Here is a 12,750-nt window from a genome sequence, read left to right as displayed (position 1 = left end):
TAGATTTCTTTCTATGTGAGGCATTTCTTTCTTGTTTTATTCTTTTAACTCAGAGCTATAGCCTCCATTTCTGGATTCAAATGTCCCATTTATATTCCTGGAGGTTGCAGGTAGGACCTGCTTGATTCTGAGTTAGGTGGCCAAGTCTAGCTTTTGTCAGAATTATCTGTCTTTGTCTCTTTCTGTGGTCTGGACTCAGGTGGCCTGACGGCTGAGTTGAGTGCAGTCTAGCCCTTTCTCCCGCTATAGATTGGGATCCTTGGGTTTCCCTGTACTGGTTCCTCATCTGAACCCTTCCCCTTAATGGCTGAGGCCTTGGGTCACTCTTCTCTGTCTCTTTCCTTGCAGGGAGCCCCTCATCACCCTCTCCTGCCAATAGGAGGCTGTGGGGCTGCTCATCCTGGGCACTGATTGGCCCCCTCTTCTGCAGTGGGACCCAGCTATTCAATTAGCACCTGGCTGTTTTACCTGGTAGACTTTGCGTTCCTTCTGCTCAGTCCTCCTGCAAGATGATGTCAACCCTTTGGTAAAGTCATGGCCATTTTTCTTTGTTTTTTTTTTTCCATGCAGCACCTAATGCACTTTTCAGAGCTTGTTTGAGGTGTTTGCAGGAGAACCTGGGTTCTAGGACTTGTATATTTCCACCATCGATATTTGTAGTCTATAGAAGCTCTCTCAGAAAACGTGCTGTGACTACTCCTGTGTACTTATCTGCCATTTCTAACCTTTTGGCCTCCTTGATGATAGGATAAACTTCCTGAATACAGAGGATGTCTTCTTTTTCTTCTGAGTTTCCACAGCCCTTTGTTGGTTTTTGACACACTTCTGAAAAAATCTGATTTACTAAAATAGGAGGAGTTAGATTGAAATGACTGTTTGGGGGTTCTAAGCTTAATAATACTGAAGGAGAAATTTCTTACTTGGATAAATCAAAGGTAAGATTCTATCACCCCTCTACATTGACATGGGATTTTTTTCACTGTTGCCTTTGAATAAAATTGGCTCTAGATTACAACATTGACCCAAGCCCAAGATTCCCCCTATAAGACAATCCATAAAGTGACACTGAATAGCATCTTTCATTGATTGCTGGATGGAGATATTAGTGGTTTTATGCAACGGAGATATCAATAGAGATTAAATGCAATGAGTGTGAAAGGAGTACTTTCCATAAGGTCTTACCTAAAGAAGAGTGCGACGGGTTCATAAAGGGTCATTCATGACAGAAATCTTCTCCTAGTTTGGGAAATGACAGAAAAGCACCCGGATTGTATCCCAAAAAGGCTCCTCCCGTCCTTCTCAAGAGCCCATTCCGAGAACCTTTCTGGCAAAGTCTTAGGGACAGGGAGCTGCCAAGTCTATGCCAGGAAAAAGAAAGTAGGGGAAGTCGAAGTATGATGCAAGACCTTAGCTCTCCCCCCACCCCATGTTTGTGGTTTGGCGATTGGACAATGCCAATGGCCTCAACAAGGTCAATGCCACGTGGTCATGGGAATTGCAAAACTGAGAAGGGGGCCGGGTGCAGCAGTGGAGAGATAAAAGGATTCCATCTACCCCTTTCACATCACTCTTCTCCTGGACACTGGACACAACACAAACCCGAGATGAGGTGAGTGCTCTTGTTTTCCTCTTCATTTCTTTATCTCATTTTTCTTCCTGCTAAGGCACTAGGCGCAGAAGGGGTAGAATTCAAATGCCACCTTTCCCCTCATCCAAACAGGGCAAATGAATGAAGTGCTGAACTGAAGGACTTAGTATCCCCCATCTTGTTTTTTTCCCTAGCAAATGTTTTTTGATGCCATTTGGCGTCTTTCTCAAGGGAACACAGTACAAGGAGAGGGTTAATTTCCCTGTGATGAATGGCTGCCAAGGAATTTGTACTGATACAGATTTGTACCTCCTTAAATGTGATCTAGATCTATTTGGAATATTTCTGCGTGCCAGTGTCGGGATGGCTCTCAGAGGAGATATAGGAGATGGGGTTAAGCACCTGACTGAAGGAGAAGGAGAATTGCTGGGGTTTCTGAGCTTTCTTTTCTGTCTCCCTTTCTATAAAATGTATTGGATAGAGCTGACTTCAGAGGCAGAAAGATTTGAGTTGAAGTTCCTTCCTTTTGCTACATTGGTTGGACCACCCCTTGGGCAAGTCACTTCTCCTTAGTGCTCTGGACAATGCATTACGATTAAAGGTGTAGAGATGCTATGAGTTTCTGCATGGGCAAAAGAGCTTTTTTATACCAATGAAATTACAGATTTGGCTAAAGAAAAAGGAGGACACTTACCACTTCACAAGGTTGTGGTGAAGCCCACATGAGATAATGCACAGAAAGTGCCTTGTAAACTTTTAATTGGCAAGTGCCAATTATTTAATTATTATTGCTAGGTGACATATATCTGTTCTAATTCTGTCCCCTGGATGCTGCCAGAAATGAGGACCTCCCAGCAGCACTTATAGTCTTAGGCCCATTCTATGGCTGCTCACTTTCAATACAGATGTGGGGTGGTCTGGAGCAAGTGATAAATTGGGAATCTGTACAAGGGGATCAAATTCTCACCCAGTGGAATAGGAGCTCTTTGAGTTTTTAAAGTGGATTAAAAAAATGTATATTAACAGTGCTTCACACATCTACAGTAGACCTTTGATAAATTCTTGTTGAACTGAATTGGTCTTAGGAGCCCGGTGTTTCCTCTCATGCTATGGGCCCGTGTGTTTATGGGTCGGTCGGTCTCTTGGGGAAGATGAAGACCGACATTGCCACTTTGTCCCCTTTCTTTGCACAGGGTTTTGGTTACTGTAGTTGCTCTCCTTTGTGGACTGCTATCTGCAGGTGCCATTGATGAAAATGATGCCCTGATTTCTGAAGGTAGGTGTGCATGCTGTAGGAGCTGATAGCACTATTGGGATCTCGGGGAATCTGCAGCCCGAGAGAGAAGACAGCTTCTTTTCCATGACAGGCCCCGTGTACTCTGGGGCAGGTGTGTCCTTCTCATCCTTATTTAAACTTCTGCTTTCATGGAAGGCATCAGGGACCCTACCATGAAGTGGCTGCTTGTTTTAGGCTTTGGTTGGGGTGGAGGGGGACCAGTGGGCAATGGGAACTTTTTCTCGCCTGAGCTTTGTTGGGGATCTGATTTGGTGTCTGAACCTGATCTTGCCTTTTCTTTCAGATGACATCTGTCCAAGACCTCCTCCTGTGGCAAATGGCTATGTAGAGCATGCGGTCCGCTATAAGTGCAACAAGTTCTACAGACTGAAGAGTGATGGAGATGGTAAGACTTCAGTAATTGTTACCCAACACACTCCTCCTTCAGATGTGGCCCAGAGCCATACGAGAATCTTCAGAAGTCCTTGACTTCCATTAGGAATGAGGAGATCTGGGTCCTCCCTGTGTAACTGTGGGGAAGTCACAATGTCTCCTGTTTCTTCAAATGAAGATAATAGGGAAGTTCTAATGAGGTCATATATGGAAAAAAGTCCTTATGATAAAAGAAATATTGTTTAAAATTTTTGTCATATCTGATGCATTTAGCATTTTTCAGCAGGAGTTCTTAATTTGGAGTCTGTGAACTTAATTTTTTTTTTTGTTAACTACATTTCAGTAGAGTTGGTTTCCTTTGTAATCCCTAGTTTAAAAAACTCTATCTTCTGTCTTAGAATGGATACTATCTGGTTCCAAGACAGAAGAGTGGTAAGGGCTAGGCACTTGGGGTTAAATGATTTACCCAGGATTACATAGCTAGGAAGTGTGCTGAGGCTAAATATGAACCCAGAACCTCTCATTTCCAGGCCTGGCTTTCTAGCCCCTGAGTCACTTAGCTTCTCCATAATTCCCAATTAAAAAAACAAACAAACAACATGACTGAGATTGGGCCCATTGTTTCCCCAGACTGTCTCCAAAGTGGACCAGGACACAAAGTAAAGAATTCTTGCTGTTAGGATGATCTGAATTATAAACTCTTTGAGGAACCATTCCTTATTTTATCTTTGTGTTCTCAGAACCTTTCACATCATAGACTCAAAAAGTTTGTTAATGATTGCTTTCTCCAGTGAATGGATCCTAGCATAATTCTTTTTTCTTCTTCCCTATCCATAGGGCTTTCCCCTGCTCATTTCACTTGTTTTAGTAACTGTTTCAGGATTTAATTGCTTGATTAAAATAGTTCTTATTTTTTCCTCAGGGCTCTACACCTTAAATGAAGAGAAACAGTGGACTAATAAGGATGTCGGTGGAAAACTACCTGAATGCGTAGCAGGTAGGCTCCAGAGATCATGGGAGTGAAGCAAATAGTGTACGGAATATTTGAGTGGGATGGATCAAAGGCTAGGTCACATACCTGTTCCAATCCTGTGTCTCTCATCTGTGACCTACTCAGAGAAAAGAATTTGGAGTTCTCAGAAAAATAAGGTCTATGGAGCCAAATTAAGAGGAGAATTGAGCAGTTATCTCATATCTGATAAAAGCTGGGACAGTACTGACATCTGAACCAAATAATTCAGGGCTGAAGTATAGGAACTTGAATCAGTCAAATATAAACTCCGTGATGGCAGGGACCTTTTGCTCCTTTGTACCTCTAAGTTTTTACACAATGCTTCACACATTGTAAGCAAATAATAAAGGACTGTTGACTAACAGGTAACATTATTTGGTCTTTTGATTCACAAATCTGGTTTAGAATTCTAGAACCAAAGATGACTTAAAAATTGAAGGGAAGACACTAATGAATCAAGTAAATGTCTCAATAAAATAGGTCTGAATTTTTTCTTGACTATCCTAGTATAAGCAGAAATTTCAGGTGAACAAGAAGTCCTTAATGGCTGCTCCACCAATTCTCCATTTCTTTCTAGGCAGATTACAAGTCAACCTGTGGGATGAATATGTCACTAAACTCAATTATGAACAAAGCTACTATGAATTCTCCTCTGTCTCAGGCAGAGCTCTTTTAGATGAACCCCAAGAGACTGTCCAAATAGATGTGATCATGAACATTATTTTAAAAAGGCAGTCTGGCTAGGACTTGAACATCCTTTTGTTGTACATATATTTTCATGAAAATGATATTTTAGCCCTCTCTCACAGATTGGGAATCTTTTTCATCTTTCTGCTTTTTTCTTCTCTTTCCTGCCAGTATGTGGAAAACCTGCGAATCCACTCAACCCAGTACAGCGGATCATAGGAGGCATATTAGATGCCAAAGGCAGCTTTCCCTGGCAGGGTCGCATGGTTTCCTGGAAAAATCTCACCAGTGGAGCTACTTTGATTAGTGACCAATGGTTGCTGACCACAGCTAAAAACATCTTCCTGAGTCATGCTGAAAATGCCACTCTTAAAGACATCGTCCCTACCTTAAAGCTTTTCTTGGGGAAGAAGCTTGTGGACATCGATCAAGTGATTTTACATCCCAGCCACTCTACAGTGGACATTGGACTTATCAAACTTAAAAGTAAAGTACTTGTTAATGAGAAGGTGATGCCCATTTGCTTGCCCCAGAAAGACTATGTAGAAGTGGGACGCGTAGGCTATGTGTCTGGTTGGGGAAGAAATACCAACTTCGTTTTCACTGAACGTTTGAAGTATGTCATGCTGCCTGTGGCTGACAATGACAAATGTGTAGAATACTATGAAGGCAGCACAGACCCAGAAAAGAAGAAAGCAAAGAGTCCAATTGGTGTCCAACCCATATTGAACCAACATACATTCTGTGCTGGTATGACCAAATTCCAAGAAGATACATGCTATGGTGATGCTGGGAGTGCCTTTGCTATTCATGACGAGGATGATGACACTTGGTATGCAGCTGGTATTCTGACCTTTGATAAGAGTTGTTCAGTGGCTGAATATGGCGTTTACACGAAAGTACCTTCCATCTTGGACTGGATCCAAGAGACAATGGCCACCAACTGAAAAAGGAGGCAGGCTGAAACTTTTTCTATTTGGAACCATCGTGAGGCCTGTGATTTTTATATGATGGCAAGATTTCACACAAAACTGGGCAAATTGGATGTCTAACCCCAAATATCTGTAAATTAATGGGTGCTAGCCCAGCTAAGTATAAATAATAAAGTATTTCCTTTTGACTACAGTTGTGAGCCCTTCTTCTTGACTTAGTTCATTAATCAGCCTCTCATGAATAATTCTAGAAAGCAAATTGATTAGAATCCACTGGGGCATCAAACAAAAGGTGAAAAATTATCCAAATGGCAGAATCATTGCCAAATAAGAAATGTCCCCATGAAAAAAAAACATTCAAGTCCTATTAGAAAGACCTTTTGTCAAAGTTCCATCATTACTGCTAGAATGAACTCAATCTAATTTAATTTAATCTAGAAAGAAAATGTCTCCTTCCTTTAGATCTAGGTTTTTGACACTTTAGTGAACACAGGGCAACAGGATCTAATGCAAAAAATTGGAAAGGTTTAGGCTCTATTCCCAAATATTTTTGGAACTAGTTGGATAGCATTGGGCATGTAGATTTGCTTCTCTGCTCTTAATTCCCTCATCTGCAATTCAATTAAACAAGCATTTATTAAGTGCCTACTATATGTCAGGCCTGGGAAATATGAAAAGAAAAATGAAATAGAACTTTCATTCTATGGGGGAGAACAATAAGTAAATAGATAATATATAATAGACACAAAGAAATTGTTGAGGAAGGGGGAAAACAATAGTTGGAGGGATTGGGAAAGAAATCATATGGGAGATCTTGAGTTGAGTTGCATTCTTCAAGTTTTTCCTCATCTATGTCTCTCAATGTTTACATTATAGATAACCCAATACTATCACCTAGCTAATCTTATTGCCCCTACAAATTACACTCTGCTTTTTCTATTATAATCTCCTACTGTAAGACAATATTTTCTCTACCAAGGCCCATTTTGTTTCCCCCTTAAATTCCTTTCACATATAAAAATATATCTTCACAATCAGTTGTTTAATAACTTTCATATAGCTTGTGGATTAATAAAACTAGCAGAAATTATTTTATTGCCTATCATACATTCAGAATTCAGAAGGAAATATTAGTATAGGGAGCTACTATTTATTCTTTTTAGGCAGATGGCATAATATAGAAGTGTCCTTGGAGAAAGGAATACCTGAAAATTCAAGTTCTGGATCTATACATACTGTCTGCAACCCTGGGCAAATCAATTTTTCAGTCCTCTAGACAAGATGATGAGTTGCAGAGAAAGAGCCACCTGCATTAGGAGAGGGAATTTCCTCATCTTGGAGTTTTGTCAATGAAATCATTGATAAAAGGACACAGGAGGAGGCCTATTCTAGGAAATACGGATGTTTTGGATGTGTGAATTTAATATAAATTGTAACCCCTTATTCCATTTGAAAACCCATTCTTTGTTGATATCAGCTCCACCCTTTGACTGGCCACACATATGTATTATGTATGGGAGGATGCCAAGGGTTTCCATGGCTACTTGGTGCCCTGACAGGACATCCTGGCATACAGAAGGGGCTGGCAGAAGCCCCTGTGCCATGGATGGAGTATCCAAAAGACAAGACTCAGACTGGCCTGAGGTTAGGCCTGTCTAATCAGAGTCCCAGGAGGAGTGGAGAAAACTGGCTTTAAATGAGAGGGACATAGGAAGCTCCGTCTCTCTCTTGCTGGATGCTTGACACTCTCTTCCTTCTCTGGAGTGTTTAATTGCTTGGCACCCACTCGCTTATCTCATGGCCAGCTGCTTGAGGGGATGTAGGTGATTGTGTGATCTTTCTCTCTTTTATCCTTATTAATAATTATAAATTAATATATACTCTCCAGAGATTTTTTAATCATAACAAGATTGAATTGAATGAGGTACAGAATAACCCCCACATATAGAATAGTACAAATGGTAATTGTTACTTTATGGTCAAACAAAGGCACTATTTCAGAAATTTATAGGATTTCAAGCTATTAAAATACTCAAAAGGTTCCAGAACAAATTGCCTGTCACTGATAAGACTTATCTAACCCCCAGAAAGTTAGAACAGAAGGTTAAGATGAGATAGATGGGACTCAAGGATGAGTGAGAGGGAAGGAACTGAATAGGAATCTAGCATCATTAGTGATTTTTTTTTTTGGGGGGGAAGAAAGGCCAAGGAATTTACATTTACCTGGAAAATGAAAGGTCATTTTTCTCTAGGTGAGAAATGAGCTTATAATTTTCACCCTTGCTCTAATATGCATAATTCAGTCGGAAATTTATTAGCTTCATATTAAAGAATAATCTACATTCATTTATAGGAAATGATAAATTGGGTCAATAATATTTTCCTAATCAGATACAAAGGGCAAGCTGGTGGAATGGGAATAGGGTTGGAATTTAAACCCAAATCCAAGATTGACACTATTTAATATAACATTCCAAATGTGTATAGATAGTAGAAAATTAGGGTTCCAAGGTATCCCCAAATATTGACAAATTTTAATATGACTCATAATCAGGGTTCTGAAACCATTTTAGAATTTGATATAAAATTAAAACGAGTGAAAGAGAGAGAGAGAGAGAGAGAGAGAGAGAGAGAGAGAGAGAGAGAATAGGGTAATGCAACAACCCATTTGGTTATATGTGTGGTTTTGAACTGCATTTATCTATTCAACACTGGCTCAAGTAGATGTTTTAAATGCCTTGATAAAGAAGATCATACTTAGGAATGTTCTTGGGATCAATTGGACTTTGGACTATAAGTTTTCCCCTCATCGCTCCTCGATAGATAACTTCCACTAAGTCTATGAAGTCCTGTTTCGTTTTGAAACTTCCCACAAACTTGGTGTGATCTGGAGACCTACAGGAAAGAATGTAAGAAAGAAAGACCTCCATTTGCAAAATGATCTGAAAAAATGAAATGACAAATTACCATCAGGGAGATCTTGTACATGTGAGGCCTGGTGCTGGCCTTGCCTGCAAAGACATAATATGGCTTTGAATAAAATTTGTAGGGGTTATCTTAGCATAGAAATTTTGCATTTGAAAGATTTAACTTAAAAGTTTCATGTAAAAGGTGATGAACTTAAACATTTTCTAAGTTATGTTTCATTGTCAAATTCACTTGCTATAGAATAAGGGTAAACAGGGCTAATTCCTTTAAAATACCCAATAGATACACAGACAAATTGAAAACTCAATTGCAGCAACAATCAATTATATTCTCTATAAAGATCATGAATTGGAAAAAAATTGACAGAATTTATATTTTGTGTAAAAAGCACTGATATGAGTTTCATGCTGAGGAAGGATATTTAAGTTATATAATAAGGTGCACTGGATTCTTTTGTAAACAGAATTTCCTATAAGTTTAAAAATATTTAAACATTTGAGGTTAAAGAATATCTCAGTACAAACTTTAAAGAGTTTGTACAATTAAATTAAACAAATTAAAACATTTGTTAATATTTTATAAATCATTTTGTCATTTTATAACAAAATATAACCAACTTAATAGGAAATAGACAGTTAACAAAGATTCCCAGGAAAACCACTGCCTCTCATAAAAGTATCAGTGTACCTTTTGATTTTTTAAAAGATGCTGTATCCTTCCCATTTTTCAAGAGAAAGTATGTAAGTATATATATATATATATTTACAAATATACAAAAAACTATTTAAATGACATTTTCTATTATGATGAAGATGAAGATGGTTTTTTTTTTCTTTGTGAAATGCTTAGGAAATTGCTAAGGTTTTAGGGAATAAAAATTTAAGTTCTTCCTTGAAATGAGAAACTTAGAGGATATCAACTGGGGAAACATTAGATCCCAGACTGAATTATTTCAAGATTGCCATATGACAAAAATCATGTGTAAATAAAACAAGCAAATTAAACCATTCTGATAGTGCAGATTTCTAAGACTATGCCAACAAATTAATGTCAATTTCACTTACCCATAATCCACTTTCATATGCTGCCCATTGAAAAAAAAGACAGTAGATGGAATATAACTGATGTCAAAATACTGGGTATAAATTGGTGTTTGGTCCACATCTACTAAATATATCATAGCCATTTTACTTAAGTCATGAGAAGTCTTAGAAAGCTGTGGAATTTAAAAAGATAGAGGTTACAAAACAGGAAGAAGCTAGTTGAGCTCAGTGATGTGTCTGAATAGTCTGTTAAGAAATCCTTGGTCCAAAAGTGAGGAAAAATTCAATTCTGATTTTATATTACATTAGGCATGTGACTTAACCCTTCTGTGGGAGGGCCTGAAGCTGTCCACACACATTTTTATTTGGGGCAGGTAGTGGTAAAGTGCATAGTGTGCTGGAGACAAAGATGCCTTGGGTTCAAATTTAGCCTCAGGGACTTATCAGTTGGCCAACCATGGGGAATTAACTCAAACACTGTTTGCCTCAGTTTTTTTTTTCAACTGTAAAAAAGGGTATATTAATAGTACCTACCTCCCAGAGCTGTTGTGAGGATCAAATAAGATAATATTTATAAAAAGCACTTATCATAGGGCCTGGTACATAGAAGTACTTAATAAATGCTTATTTCATTCATTCCATGCTTTTTCTTCCTGTATACAGCTTACAATGTTGATGATGGCATATAAAAAGCAGAAACAATCTGTCTCTCCCCACCCACTGACTAGGTTCTGCTTGGGTATTTTGTGAGGACTCTACTGAAAAATACTGAGAAAAATGAGTTAACTGTGTCAATATATTTTCATAGCTTTATTGATTGTATGAGATATGGTGTGAACTGCACAGATGATAACCACAGCATATCTCTCTCTGGCTACTACTTTCACTATCCTCACTTTGAATACAGATAGTGGGGATATAAGTAACCTAAAACATTCTGTGTAAAACATACTTACAATGTCATCGATCTGGAGACAGACAGGATCCTCATCTCTTCCAAATCTGAGAACCAAAACTTTTTCTGCAGTACTTTTTATTGCTTGGTCTACTTCTTTTTTGGATGTAAGTTTGGGCAGCAGGAGACTCATCCTGGACCAATCCAAATATTAGTTCTTACTACCAGTTCTAAAATAAAGCCATACGGTCAACTGAAGGGAAGTAGGAGATCTAAGCTAGATGAGATAATATCTTCAGGCCCGAAGAATGTCTAGCTGAAGTCTGAGAATAACAGTTAAGCAATATAAAGATACAACCACTTTTCCACAAACCATGCATCAAACCAAGAATGTCTGTGGAAACCCAAGATTCAAAATCAGATTGTTAAGACTTACTATTGTCACACACACCCTCCCCTGCCCAAAGGCTAAGTTTTCATAAAAGCACAGGGCTATTTATAAAAATAAAAGTAACTCATATTTATATAACTTAACAAAGTAATTTCCTGATCCTACAAGTAAAAATTAACTGAAATAAAGGCAGCTCTTTGAATTGGGGCAGCTAGGTGGTACAGTAGATAGAGTATTGGCCCTGGAGTTGAGGAACTGAGTTCAAATATGACCTCAGACACTTACTAGCTCTGTGACCCTTGAGAAGTCACTTAACCTTGTCTCAGTTTCCTCATCTGTCAAATGAGTTAGAGAAGGAAATGTTAAAATCAGCCCAGTATCTTTGCCAAGAAAACCCTTAATGGGGTCACAAAGTGTAGGACAAAACTGAAAAGGGACAAATAACAAAAAATTGAGGGGAAAGAGCTGAAGCAATCAATAAACAGTTACTAAGTGTCTGCTATGTGCCAAGTCCCATGATAGTATGCCCTAGACCTAGCTTTGCCACTATTTCTGTCTGACTTTGAACAGGCTATTCACTTGTGGTCCTTCTTTCATATACAATATTAGGCTGGATGACCTCCAAGTTCCTTTCCTGGATGTGATATGCCAAGGGGCTAGGAGAACTATTGCAAAATACCAAAGTAGAAGGTGGACATATTGCTTAATGCAGATCAAACAAATGACAATTAATTAACTTTGGCAATCCTGATGCCAACGTTTAACCCTTCCCCCCCTCCCCCCAATTTCCTAAAGGTTCATAGAGCATGTGCCCAATGCAGATCTGTGGAGGATATTAAAAAATAAAAAACATTCCCTTGATGCATCTCAAGTATAATATGAAGATTATAAAATTTTATAAATATACAAATAAACATATAAATACCTATAAGAATTAAAAATATATATAATATAAAGAATGAGCTGGTGCAAGTTCGGAGTGGACCAGAAGTCTGGTCACCAGGCGAGAAATGCTCTGGTCAAGCTAAGGACGATGTATTCAACGGATACGATTAATCGATCGATTAATTAATTAACGGTGCTTTAAGGGAGGGGAGAGGTGAAAGCAAAAGGCAATAGAGCATAGTTGTCATAGAGCAGGGGGAGGGGGACCATATGATGTCATTTAGCCTGCTTTCCCCCATTTTACAGATGAGGAAACTGAGGCCAGCAGGGTTGGCCTGGGGTCAGGGGCGGAACCAGACCCAGGCCCTTGGGACCTCTGTAGTGTAGGGTCCGAGGAATTACACCTTCCTCACCTCCATCCCCGCCCGAGATCTCGGTCAGCCAGCACACCACCCTCGGCCACTTCGTATACCGGTTCCGGCCAAACAGCCAATTTGGCAGCGGGGCGCCACCGTTGCTTAGCAACCCCTAGAGATACAAATCCTTGGGCAGGGGTCACGGGTGAGGAAGCGGAAGAACGTTTTTGACGCTCATGCGCACGCACGCGCTTCCAACCTCGATTTCCTGGTTCGGCGCGCGCGCTCAGGTTCCCGACGCTCTCAGCTGCTCAACTGACGGAAGATGCTATACTTTTCCGCTCACGCACGCCCGACCGGAAAT

The 12,750-nt window shown here is 39.4% G+C and overlaps 2 protein-coding genes across 5 annotated transcripts; one reads left to right on the top strand and one right to left on the bottom strand.

Moving 5' to 3' along the window:
- The first annotated feature begins 353 nt into the window (after positions 1–353).
- LOC100028657 (haptoglobin) lies at positions 354–6,081 on the top strand. Its single transcript, XM_001378598.4, has 5 exons — positions 354–1,609; positions 2,782–2,864; positions 3,169–3,270; positions 4,180–4,254; positions 5,128–6,081. Exons 1-5 carry the CDS (start codon positions 1,395–1,397, stop codon positions 5,901–5,903), a joined length of 1,251 nt encoding a protein of 416 aa, XP_001378635.4. The 5' UTR covers positions 354–1,394; the 3' UTR covers positions 5,904–6,081.
- A 1,685-nt stretch (positions 6,082–7,766) lies between these two features.
- TXNL4B (thioredoxin like 4B) lies at positions 7,767–12,698 on the bottom strand. 4 transcript variants are annotated; one of them, XM_001378585.4, is made up of 4 exons: positions 12,444–12,698; positions 10,816–10,948; positions 9,881–10,032; positions 7,767–8,783 (listed from the first exon to the last, which is right to left on the bottom strand). In XM_001378585.4, the coding sequence occupies exons 2-4, from the start codon at positions 10,945–10,947 to the stop codon at positions 8,618–8,620; spliced, it is 450 nt and encodes a 149-aa protein (XP_001378622.1). In that variant the 5' UTR covers position 10,948; positions 12,444–12,698; the 3' UTR covers positions 7,767–8,617. The 4 variants fall into 4 exon arrangements, with proteins under 4 accessions (XP_001378622.1, XP_056680291.1, XP_007477434.1 ...); XM_056824313.1 differs by having other exon boundaries at positions 12,646–12,667; XM_007477372.3 differs by having other exon boundaries at positions 10,816–10,984; positions 12,444–12,631.
- Between the last annotated feature and the right edge of the window lie 52 nt (positions 12,699–12,750).

This window comes from Monodelphis domestica, chromosome 1 (genome assembly GCF_027887165.1).
Source record: "Monodelphis domestica isolate mMonDom1 chromosome 1, mMonDom1.pri, whole genome shotgun sequence".
NCBI classification, from domain to species: domain Eukaryota; kingdom Metazoa; phylum Chordata; class Mammalia; order Didelphimorphia; family Didelphidae; genus Monodelphis; species Monodelphis domestica.
This window is presented reverse-complemented; position numbering and strand designations above follow the sequence as displayed.

Excerpts from the sequence above, each read along its gene's own strand:
- LOC100028657 (XM_001378598.4), top strand. The coding sequence starts at position 1,395 with ATGATGCAAGACCTTAGCTCTCCCCCCACCCCATGTTTGTGGTTTGGC. Across the intron at positions 1,610-2,781 it reads CAACACAAACCCGAGATGAG|GGTTTTGGTTACTGTAGTTG; the intron begins GTGAGTGCTCTT and ends TTCTTTGCACAG. Across the intron at positions 4,255-5,127 it reads ACTACCTGAATGCGTAGCAG|TATGTGGAAAACCTGCGAAT; the intron begins GTAGGCTCCAGA and ends CTTTCCTGCCAG.
- TXNL4B (XM_001378585.4), bottom strand. The coding sequence starts at position 10,947 with ATGAGTCTCCTGCTGCCCAAACTTACATCCAAAAAAGAAGTAGACCAA. Across the intron at positions 10,033-10,815 it reads GTCTCCAGATCGATGACATT|CTTTCTAAGACTTCTCATGA; the intron begins GTAAGTATGTTT and ends TAAATTCCACAG. Across the intron at positions 8,784-9,880 it reads CATATGAAAGTGGATTATGG|GTCTCCAGATCACACCAAGT; the intron begins GTAAGTGAAATT and ends TCTTTCCTGTAG.